General features: G+C 44.7%; 2 protein-coding genes across 3 annotated transcripts in view; one reads left to right on the forward strand and one right to left on the reverse strand.

The window, feature by feature from the left end:
• Window positions 1-4,249, reverse strand: part of zdhhc8b (zDHHC palmitoyltransferase 8b) — a 77,476-nt gene extending 73,227 nt beyond the window's left edge. Inside the window, exon 1 of the mRNA XM_088618106.1 lies at window positions 3,685-4,249. Coding sequence (XP_088474232.1) covers window positions 3,685-3,788 — 104 coding nt within the window. The 5' untranslated portion in view covers window positions 3,789-4,249. The remainder of the gene's footprint in view (window positions 1-3,684) is intronic.
• Window positions 4,250-5,709: 1,460 nt separating this feature from the next.
• Window positions 5,710-11,876, forward strand: pgam5 (PGAM family member 5, serine/threonine protein phosphatase, mitochondrial). Of its 2 annotated transcripts, none has more exons than XM_088617763.1 (6): window positions 5,710-6,229; window positions 7,624-7,805; window positions 8,649-8,774; window positions 9,389-9,477; window positions 10,285-10,418; window positions 11,140-11,876. In XM_088617763.1, exons 1-6 carry the CDS (start codon window positions 5,997-5,999, stop codon window positions 11,288-11,290), a joined length of 915 nt encoding a protein of 304 aa, XP_088473889.1. In that variant the 5' UTR covers window positions 5,710-5,996; the 3' UTR covers window positions 11,291-11,876. The 2 variants fall into 2 exon arrangements, with proteins under 2 accessions (XP_088473889.1, XP_088473890.1); XM_088617764.1 differs by having other exon boundaries at window positions 10,288-10,418.
• The last annotated feature ends 119 nt before the right edge of the window (window positions 11,877-11,995 follow it).

Genomic DNA, 11,995 nt, shown 5'->3' on the forward strand with positions numbered 1-11,995 from the left:
ATAATTTTAATTCTGGTGCAAATTGAAATTTCAAAAGGAACATTGTATTAAGGCATTTTAGTATTTTAAAACTGGAAGACTTATCTCTAAGCCATTATAAAAAACATGAGTATTCTGCATTTAGATGCTGAGCAGCTGCCTCATGTTTCTTAATTATTCAATCCCACAATGCTGCACAACTCTCTGTTTATGCTTTCTACCCTATACCAACATTATAAGACAAAACAAAACAGCTGACCTTTTAGTAATGTTCCTTTCAGTAAACCCATCTAGTTCTAGGAACAGTTACAACTTAAACATAAGCACGGGCAGTAAATGTTTTTACTGTGGAGCATTAAAATTCTCTGGTTGTCTCTGATTTTCCTTAACCCCACCTGTCAGGAAGATATGCTGAACATGCACAAATCTCAAAGAACTGCATTGCATTAAAAACCAGCTTTAAGTACTGTTTGTATCTGACATGATATCCTAAACACAAAACATATTCTGTATTTGTTCAAACCTATAATAACAGTTATAAAGGAGAGGAGGCCATTAGACCTATCTAAATCAGTTTGGAGTTAGCAGCTAAGGGTTCCAGCTTTTTCTGATGGACTCCAGGGTATCAGCTTCAACAACATGGCTGGGTAGCTTGTTCCCTGCTCCCACAACCCTTTGCGTGAAGACGTCCTACCTCTTCTCAGTTTTAAATGCATATCCACTTGATTTCCAATTCCACTTGTGTCCCTGGAAGATTTTGAACACTTGCATTAGGTCCCCTTGCAAATCTTTTCTGTTCAAGGCTAAAAGGGTTTATTCGGCCTGTTAGTGTAGGATGTTCTCCTAAGCCCCAGAATATATCCGTTTGTTCTTCTCTGGACTGATTCCAGAGCAGCAATATCTGTTCAGTCAAGTATTGTGATATATACACACATATTAGAGTTGCTTCCAATTTGCAGACAGGCCAGTGAGAGGTGAAGTCATTGTTCTTACTGTAATTGCATTTCTTTTTCTTTTCATTGTCATTAGATCTTGTGGATAAAATTCATCCCCACAACTCAAAAAATGCTCTCCATCTACGGACGACCCCCCCAGACACACCCCATGCTGTAGAGGCTCAGAAAAGGAGTAACAAAATGCCCTGATTTGCAGATAAAAAAGACTTTCCAGGTTTGAGTTCACTTCAATTTGTTCATCTGTCCAATAGAAACAAGTCGAGGAAAACACAACACCCTTTGAAAATTATTTCTTCTCACTTTATCTGGATCATAATTTCTGATCAGCATCTCACAATGATTAAAAAGCAGCCACACAAGGCGTTCCATTGCAGTGACTTCTTTCAAACTATACACCTGAAAGTTACAGTTATCTGACCCATCAGTTGTAAAAGTTAGACAATGTATTAAAATAGCGCCTTTCCTCTCAAATGATCCCACAGCACTTTTTATAAAGGATGGGATCCACTTTAACTATAGCTGAATATCACACAGCAGCCATTCTAGACCAGCAGATTGGGCGGAGGAGTGAGAAACTGCTTCACCACATTAACCTAACTGAATTAAGGAGAGCTAGAGGGAGGCCAGATTGTGCAGGCCCAGAGCAGACATTAATCAGGCTATCAGATATCGGGGCAGCTGTGCCCATGGCTGGAAGGTTGCTGGTTCAAATCCCGTGGCCAGCAGAGGAATCCTACTCCGTTGGGCCCCTGAGCAAAGCCTTTAACCCCACTTGCTCCAGGGGCACCGTATAAATGGCTGACCCTGCGCTCTGACCCCAAGCTTCTCTCTTCCTGTCTGTGCGTCTCATGGAGAACAAGCTGGGGTATGCGAAAAGACAAATTCCTAATGCAAGAAATTGTATATGGCTAATAAAGTGATCTTATCTTATCTCGGTGTTAACACCCCAACACTTTCCAATAGTGTCATGGGATTGCTAATGACCAGAGCAGTCAAGACCTCACTTTCAACATCTCATCCAAAGGAAAGCAGCTGCACAGCACAGTGTCCCTTATTGTCATACTGGGGCACTGGTTTGGAAATTCTGGCCCAGAGGAAAGAGTGCCACCTACTGGTCCACCAGCATCACTTACAGCAGCAACCTGGTTGTCCTTGGAGGTCTCTCATCCCAATACTGACACTGCCAGCGTTGCAGAGCCTCCGACACCTGGCTAGTGCAGGCGACAAGACAAGAACTCACCGCCACATGTGATGTAGGAAGCATCACAGAGATCAACCAATCTCATTACAAGAGCACAGACGGATGTGGTGAGATTCTTACAAGAGCTTAAAAACTCAGAAGAAAATATCATGTTTTCACATAGTTAAGCAGGCAAAATGCAACTGAATATTTGATCTATAGCTTTGCACAAAGATGGATACCCATAAATGTAACGTATAAATGTTTTCTATATCAGTAAAACGCAACTGACATTCCCAGCGCTCTCACTGTTGCCTTGTCAGTTGACATGAGTCCATCACAAGGTACACACACCTAGGGACAGTTTCCCCCAGACGCCAATTAACTTCTCAGTATGATTCTGGACTGTGGGAGGAAACCCACGTGAACATGAGAAGACCATACAGACACCACCCCAGGTCCGGAATTGAACCCTGGGACCCCAGCACTGAGAGGTTGCAATGTTAACCACTGCACCACATATAAAATCTATTACACCAAAAATACATATGATTGTAAAAATCCGGACACATCCCAAACAATCGGATCAACAGCAGCATCGTTAACAACTTCCCGGTCTCTTGATAACCGGTGTGCCTCAATCCTTCAAAGAAGACCAATTAACTAGCATTAGTGGGCACTTGTCCTAATCCAAATGAATCGGGAGCCGAGAAAATAGTCGCCCGGAATATCCTGACCAGTCGCTGCCCCGGCAACATTAAACAGCTCCTGGTTCACAGCAGAAATCCGGCAGATCCTAGATGCCGTGGTGCCCAGCACATGCAAATGAAACTAATTTCCAGGCAACGAAAAGTCTTGCAACGGCTATGGCATCTCTAGACTCTCTTCTTGTTCTGCTGAGTAGCTCACAATAATCCATTACGTTTCACGATTAAAAAAATGCATTGTGTGAAACCGACCTTTTTTTTTACTAATTTACTGCTACTATCGAAGAGGACCTTGGGAAGTCGCGGCCTAGAGCAGCTCCGTGATCAGTATTTTTCTTTTCATAAAATCTGTGGTTTCATCCGTGTACCACAATTGGTGCTATGCTATTTCTGTTAACGAGCTCCAAGTGGAACTAGCTACAAAGTTTCGCAAGTTAGCGTTAACTCGATTCAGACGAGCTGTCCATATCATCAAACACCTTAGTTATTGCCTCAATCTAGTAAGTTTACAAACAAAAATGCAAAATAAACAACTAATAAAACGTTTTTTAGAGAAACAATTGCGCCGTCCACGGGAGAAAATCAGTTCTCTCCAGCTAGCCCAAGGCGTGATACACTTATGACACTCCAGGAATAATTTAAGAAATACAAGTAACACAAGTGTGCCAGAATCACTAAGGCCTGGCTTGATCTCGAGAAAAATAACCCCTCATTCATCCAGTGCAACTACCGGCTCGCTGCGATAATGCTCACTGTAAACAGCAAAGCAGAACCGGCGAGGGCTTCTCATTCAAAGCTCCCCATCACTTTAACGAGCTTGCGAAGACACGCACGGATCTGCGGAAACCTTCTCAAAACTTACGTGAAAACGAAGAATAAAGTAGTGGAGCCCACGAGAAGAGTAGCTGCAGTAGACACCGGGATGTATTTGGTGGGTTTAAATCTCTTTGCAGTGCTGTTGGGCATTCTGTAGTTTCCACATTCCTTAATTATTTATTCCAATCGGAGACGCAAATACGGAGATCCAATGCGATGTCTGCAGACGGGGCTATTTAGGCAAACCCGTCTCCCCCCCCCCCTTCCTGCTGCTAATGTAAAATACACACTCAGATCCAAAGATAGACAGAAATACGGCTCCCCACACCAGCACAAGCCTGAAAATCCCTCCCTTGTGATCCAGCCCACCGCTGAGGTCAGAACACCGCTGTAAGGTGGAGCTTTCACGTAGAAAAGGGCGTCTGAGACCACGGCCACAGATCTTCACATTAGCATACATAATATATGCTGCTGCCTTGCGAGAGCTGTATCCGTCTTTGTGAAGATTTCGTAGCGGTGCCCGGCTTTGCATCGGAAAGTGCATGACATTTAAATCGAGCAGACTCACGTGGTGCCGCGTTACACGCTCAACGCTGTGCGTGTCTGCATCAGCCTTCTCCTGCTGATGGTATTATTAAAAGTGTGTGTGTGTGTGCTTTTAAAGCCCCGTCGGAGATCAGTTTTCAAGTATAAACCTTGGTCTTGAGACTATTAAAGTATAAAATGACAAGTGTCTTACGGTTATATCATTGTTTCCTCTCACTTGGCATGACTTACCGCGTTGTGCTGTGCTTCCTAGCACTCCATGCCCATATTTAAACATTGTACATCTAAGAAAAAAAACTTTCACCTGTCATTTTTAAGAGTTGACATATCGTTAGAAATATTCCCGATATTCTATAAGCTCACGGTGTCGCTCTTTGTAACCGCGAGGAAAAATCACCCTTCTTTATTTATTATCAAAGCAGAATGAGCATATTTGATAGATTGTGTCAAACACGTAGCAAACCGCACTAAAGATATATGAAGATGTTCGAGCTCATACAGTACGTTCCCTCGGTCCATTGTATGCTTCATGCGCCCCCTAGCGTTCAAAATGAAAATAACAATAGTAATTGAATTCGCGGAAAGTCTAAAAGCTACTGCTGAGCAACATATTTGAACTAAAGATGAATGTTTTATTTAGTTATAGAAGAGTTAAAAGTCACAGTAAAGTAACACGTAAGAAACACCCACTGACCTGATACAGCGGAGTCCTGTCCAATAAACAAGCAGCATTACAAAATGATGTCATACACAACCAAAAACATTAAAATAAGTCTTTTTTGAATATGAGGTGTGTAGGTTAAGCATTTAAGCGAAAATAAACACGTTTCGACGATTACCAAAGACAATGTTTTGTCCTAGTGCAGTGATAATTCCTGATGGTCCCGCAGACTGTTAGGTCTTATAGGCAACCAACTGGTCAATTCTTGGAAAACAGTGGTAATACAGATTAGTATTAATACAATTAGGTGAACCTTTTAATGACCTGATTGTAATAAGAGTCCAGGGTGGAAAGGAAACCAGGGGCCAAAAGATATGTGTACATAGATGCTGTTACAGATACGTGGAGGGAGAGAGGCGTGTGGCATTTGATCATATAGTCTGAGAGATATGTGCATTCTTAAACTGTCCAGTGGAAAGAAAATAGACGAGGATTTGGAAAATGGCTAAACTCGTGAATCCAAGGGTATACACACTGGTGACTTGTGTAAGACTGATTGTGTAGTTCTAATACCTGGTGTCAGCCTCTCTCGTGTCTTGAGTAGTAACTGAATAGAAGGAAAATTGTGGCAGGTTCACGTTATAGTGAAGAGTTTAACAGAAAATGTGGCTCTTCTGTCTCGGTTATTCTATGTCTAAATCGCATCCTTAAAAACCTATGACAGGTTTTTCACCACAATCTGACTGCAGAATAAAACATCTTTTGTATAGAAAATAGCTAGACTGTTACGAATTCTCAGTATCAAAACCATCTTTCATTCTTTTAACGCCACCCATTTCGCGTTTCGTATTTCTGTATGTTTGTCCGAAGCGGGCACATGTATTGCAACCCGGTTTTCTATTTCCTAAGACGTTGTGCGAGTTCATGTCTTGGTTTCGATTATTCTGAGGATTAGGGTGTAGGTTTGTTACCGGGCTTTCCTCCTCTCACTTATTTCATCACCTGTTTGCGCTCAGTGGACCCGAGCCGGTTTATCCTCAGCTAGTCAGTCTGTTCCTTTGTTGCTACAGTGCACCAGGTTTCGATCTCGACAGCAGTCTGGCGTCTTCGCCATTTGTTTTTAGACCTGCGGCCGGGTTGTGTCGGACAGCATGTCGTTTAGGAGGGCTGTCAGGCTGGTGTGCGGGCTCGCTGGCGGGTCAGCGGTGCTGGTAGCGGCGGCAGCGGCGGCGGATGCCCGGGGGACTTTCGGGGACGCGGGATCCCGGGAGAGCCCCAGAAAGTGGACGAGCTTGGCAGTGCTTCATGCTGCTCAGACCTGGACGTCAGGGAACCAACACACCGTGCCGCCGAGTGGAAACGCCTGGGACCATAACTGGGATAAGTGCGTCCTTTCTTTTTTAAAGCGCCGAGTTACCATTGCCGGCTCACGTTTAGTCGAATTGAGGGGTTATAACGTTTGAAAGGCTTCTGCAGACATGATATAAATTATGGCCAAGCTCTAAGAAGTCTCATCGTCTTTAACTAGAGTTTAATGAAGACAGAAAGAAGTATAAAAACAAAGTTAAAACATGGAACTTCTTATTGTTTAAACAAACGTTTGACTGCGGTGCGCAAGTTGAAAGTACTTCCTACATTTGAAACACTAGCGGTATTGAAACCGAAAGAAGCACATCATTAAAATCCCAATTTCTTATTAACCACATACACATCACATGAGGACAAATTCACATTTACAACGGTAACCTGCCGAGAGCGTCCGTTTACTGGAGCAATCTTGAGTGAGCTACTTTGCTCTAGGATACAACATCACCTTCATCCTGGACTTGAACCCGTGTTGCTCCGGTCGGGAGTCCAGGGCCCTAATCAAAACTGCATGGTGACACCCTAAAATCTAATGAGTACCAGCGACTGGAATCGATCCCACATGGGGCATACATCCACTGGGACTTATACCCAAGCCCAAGGCCTTCCAGCTCCTTGGTCTAATCTTTTTTTAATCTTTAATCGTGGATGTCTCTAGCTAGGAAAAATATAGAAAAATCACGTTACATAGAAAACGGAGAAAGCAATGGAAAATACTTCTAAAAGAGCCATGTGTGGCAGTGGAATTATCCACAGAATCTTGTTTTTTTTCTCTGCTGATCTGGAGTTTAAATGCCAGATTGAAGGCCAGAAGCGGAGTTTGTTCAGACTCAGTGGTCAGCTTTGCTGCCTGGCAGTGCCCTGGGGGTTCAGTCCTGGACCTGGGGCACTATCTGTGTGGAGTTTGTATGTTAATAATAATAATAATAATAATAATAATAATAATTGCTTACACCTATATAGCGCTTTTTCTGGACACTCCACTCAAAGCGCTTTACAGGTAATGGGGACTCCCCTCCACCACCACCAATGTGCAGCATCCACCTGGATGATGCGACGGCAGCCATAGTGCGCCAGAACGCTCCCCACACACCAGCTCTCAGTGGGGAGGAGAGCAGAGTAATGAAGCCAATTCACATGTTCTCCCACAGTCCAGAAACATGCTGGTTAATTGGCTCCAGGGACGTCCGGCCCTAGGTCTGTCTGTGTCTGTGTGTGCCTTCTGATGGACTGGCGTTCCATCCAGGGAGTATCTCGCCCTGTGCCTGTTGCATGCTGGGATAGGCTCTGCCCCCCCGCAGTCCTGAGCTGGAGGAAGCGCTGAGAACATGGGTGGAGTGAGTGTCTTCCAAGCGACTGCTGTGTAATTCCTGCTGCTAAAATGGGTGTTTTCTTTTGTGTGTCCGCTACCAGGCGTGAGCCCCTCTCCCTCGTGAACACGAGGAAGAAAGAGGAGAAGCAAGGCAGCAGCGGGGACCTGTCCGCAGAGCTGGACAGCAACAAGCCCAAGGCCACGCGCCACATCCTGCTGATCCGCCACTCGCAGTACAACCTGAACGGCAGCGGGGACAAGGAGAGGACTCTGACGGCTCTGGGTACGCTGACTGGCGGCTTTCTCTCTCCCAGCCGAGCTCCGAGCGGCTGATGGGCGTGATCCGTCCACCCCGGGCCGAACTGCTTTTCCGATTGCGGGTCACATGGGAGCCGGAGCCTGTCCCAGCAAGCAGTGGGCCAAGGCAGGGCACACCCTGGGCAGGACGCCATCTGTCACAGGGCAGCCTCGGACACAGACACGCACACAGAGCCAATATTCCCAGAAGCCGATTAACGTACCGGTGTGTTTTCGGACAGTGGGAGGAAACCCACACTAACACAGAAAATACCTACAAACTCCATGCTGTGAGCACTCCAGGTCTGGAATGGAACCAGGGGCCCCAGCACTATGAGGTAGCAAGGCTGGCCCCAGCACCACCATACCACCCCATACTGGTGTGTTGTGGTCCGGGGGAATAGCGCCACCTACTGGCATACTTACACCTCCTATAACCACAACCTGGTTTTCCTTGGATGTTCAAAATGTCGAGACTGACGTGCCTCACCCTTGCTGGGACTTGATGAGACATGTCTTGAAAAAGAAGCTTTGTTACATTACATTATTACACTACATTTGTTATGCTTAAGCCCGGCATGCCTTTTGCAAGACTAAAAACAAAAGCAATAGAATTTTGAGAGTTCAAATGTGTGCAGTTTAATCCTCTAATTTACAACTATGAACACTAGTTTCTGCTGATGAATTTGGCTTTCCAGAATTGGGGGTATAAGTCCTTGTAACAGAGTGAACTGCATGGTAATAAAGGGAGAATATACAGTATGTTGCATTTTTAAGACTGTAGGTTGCCATGTTTTTTACCATCCTGTATTCTAATCGGACTGTGCAGGTAGACAGCAGGCAGAATTGACTGGGCAGCGTTTGGCCGAACTGGGTCTGAAGTACGACGTCCTCATCCACTCTACCATGATGCGAGCCACAGAGACCGCTCAGATTATCAGCAAGTACCTCCCAGGTCTGCACACCTCTCACACTGGTATCCACTGAAAAGTACCTGTGACGTTGTCCTGAAGTCGCTCTATATACCCTTTTCTCTTATATGAATAATGAATACATTTTATAAACATATAAACATAAGGCAAACCTCACATTAACCCCAATCCGGTGCGGTGGCTCTGTGGTTAAGGATCTGTGCCTGTGGCTAGAAGGTTGCCGGTTTGTATCCCATGGCCAGCAGAGGAATCCCACTCCGTTGGGCCCCTGAGCAAGGCCCTGAACCCCAGCTGCTCCCAGGTGCGCTGTATAAATGACTGACCCTGCACTGTGACACCCCAGCTGCTCTCCTTGTCTGTGTGTCTCATGGAGAGCAAGCTGGGGTATGCGAAAAGACAGATTTCTTATACAAGAAAATGTATATGGCTAATAAAGTCATCTTATCTCTCTTATCTTATTCCAATCTAAACCCTAACGCAATCCCTACCCCAGCCCTAGGCTTAATCTAATTCCAAGGAAACTCCTTACCTTTTTTCAACCTTATCTGTGCCTATTCCTCCTGCAAAGCAAATCTCATCCCCAACACAGGTGAATTTCAATGCTGCAACCTAGTAATGGCTTGTCTACCTTGTTCAGGGGTTGAGAAGGTCAGCTGTGATCTGCTTCGGGAAGGGGCTCCTATCGAGCCAGTGCCTCCAGTCGGTCACTGGAAGCCTGAAGCTGTGGTAAGCACCCCCCCAATTAACTAATTCCTTACGTTTCTATAGCTCTTTTCCGGAGACTCCACTCAAAGCACTTTAGAGATAATGGGCTTCACCACCACCAGTGTGTAGCCCCCACCTGGATGACACGACAGCAGGCAAAGTGCTCCAGTACGCTCATCTACACCAGCTATCAGCAGGCAGGAGAGCACAGTAATGAAGCTAATTCATAGATGGACATTATTAGGGAGGCCATGATCGGTAAAGGCCAGGGGGAAATGTGGCCTGGACACAATTCTGCTGCTCTGGTTGCTGAGGAAAGAGATGTCAAGCTCCTTTTCAGTTCACAGTCATCATTCGTTGCTTGCTTGTGCCAACAGCTAGACAGCTACTGAGTTTTACTTCAAGTCTGTCTCAGAGTGCAGTTGGACCGTATCGTGCAATCTTTTCTTTAGGAATGGTCCGCTTTTATATCAGGTATTTAAAATGTTACATATAATGTTTAAAATGTACTGTATAAGGTCATCACACTACAAAAATCTGGAAAACTTCATGTTTATTCCCCAGTAGTGTTATTAGGATTCACAGCAGCTATTTAGTCTCCACAGCTTGTCCACTGAAAGCTGTTGAACTTTTCAGAATTTCATACATTTACCAGTATCTACAGTAAATGGTCCACTTTAATCAACATAAGCTCTAACTTTATAACAGCAGCTATCCAACTCGAACATCACAGGGTCTCTCATCTGACCCCGTTCTGAATTTTGCAGAAAATGCGGTTCACTTGTTTGATTTCTGACTCGCCTCTTTAACCTGCTCCACTGATCTTAGCAGTATCACGAAGATGGAGCCCGGATAGAGGCAGCCTTTCGACGGTACATCCATCGCGCCGACGCCAAGCAGAAGGAGGATAGCTACGAGATCATCGTGTGCCACGCCAACGTCATCCGGTACTTTGTGTGTAGGTGCGTAACTGCTTCCGAGCTCAGAGACAGCCGAGGCCAAACTAGGGCAAAGATGAAAGGGTGTTAAAATGTTTCTTAGAAGCTGAGCAGCTGTCGCTGATTTAAAGTGGGTCATTTGTGGGTCTACATCCTTTTTTTGAACCAATATTTTCAATTTCATGTTTCTACCAAAGATTCAAATTATTCTTTGGTAGCATTTTGAATATGTTAGAATTGCTCTTTCTTAGTCTCTGGTTTGAAATTCTTCAAGGATCCAATCCCCTTTGGAACTAGTTTCTTAAGGACACTTAACCAAGCACATCATTTTACTTTCCATTTCTATTTGACTTATTTTTCAGGGGAAGTCTGTAAGAAAGTGTGCATATTGTTATTAGCCATGTCATTGAGACATGAGGATTATTACAGAGACTATAAAAGAGGTATTTGTCACAGCATCACCTCCTACTTTACTTAGCTGTAGCAGAATAACTGAAGAGCACCTCTCCATCAGAGGTGCTGTTTTTTTTTACATAGGGATGCTATAGAATTACTTACCTTACTGCTAGGACACCCCTCTGTCGTTATTTTTTAAAAAAAAAAATCCAACAGATATTCACATTGATTAAATGAAGGCCCAGCCCTAAGTCATGGCTGAGGCCTGGCTTCGCGGCCCCTCTCCTTTCTCCGTTCTCAGCTGCAGACGCCCCGGCGTGCCGCTGTCCTAACGAGTTGTGTATTCCAGGGCTCTGCAGTTCCCCCCCGAGGGCTGGCTGAGGATGGGACTGAACAACGGTAGCATCACCTGGCTCACCATCCGGCCGAGCGGCAGAGTGGCCCTGCGGACGCTGGGGGACTCGGGGTTCATGCCCCCAGACAAACTAACTCGCTCCTGACACCAACAGCCCCCCCCCAGAACATCAAACCTCGCCAGCTCTCTTCTGCGTCCATTCAGCGTTCGACCGAATAGGAAGCTTTAGCGCCTGAGCGTAGTGTCTTCTCTACTGTCAATTCTCCCACAGTGTATTGGAAGATTTTGTGTAAATCTGCACAATTTTTTTTTTTTTTGGATGATCCCTGTAGTGTATTTTGACATCTACAAAAAAGGACAACCGTCTGATACTATTTGTCTATTAACTCAGTTTTCTACAATATGATACGATGGACAGTACGCTTGCATACCTTGATCACGAGAGGCCATTGTATACAAGCGGGACAGAGCAAGCAGCTGCAAGGGATGGAGAACTGCTCTCTCTAAGATGGGTATCAGTACTATAATAGAAGAAAAAATCTTTTGAGGTATATTTTGAAAAGAAGACAACCCAGAGCTATTAAAATTCACATCGCCTAACCCTTTTATATCTTCCAGAATGAGCACAAAGTAAAATAGAAACTGCCTGGAGAGGTGTTTGCTGCAGTATGTTGGATGTTAGCACCCTTTTTTCTGGAATGTTTTAGCACAATAAAATTTGATGCATTTCCTCCCTTGCTTTATTAATGTTATGTTTCTGAAAAAGGGTACTAAAGCTGAAATCCATCAGGAGTTATTTAGTTCTCTACTGGTAACTACTCTCTACAATACCATCTCATAAAGACAAAGT

The sequence above is a fragment of the Lepisosteus platostomus genome, chromosome 24 (assembly GCF_059453375.1).
Source record: "Lepisosteus platostomus isolate fLepPlt1 chromosome 24, fLepPlt1.hap1, whole genome shotgun sequence".
Taxonomy (NCBI): domain Eukaryota; kingdom Metazoa; phylum Chordata; class Actinopteri; order Semionotiformes; family Lepisosteidae; genus Lepisosteus; species Lepisosteus platostomus.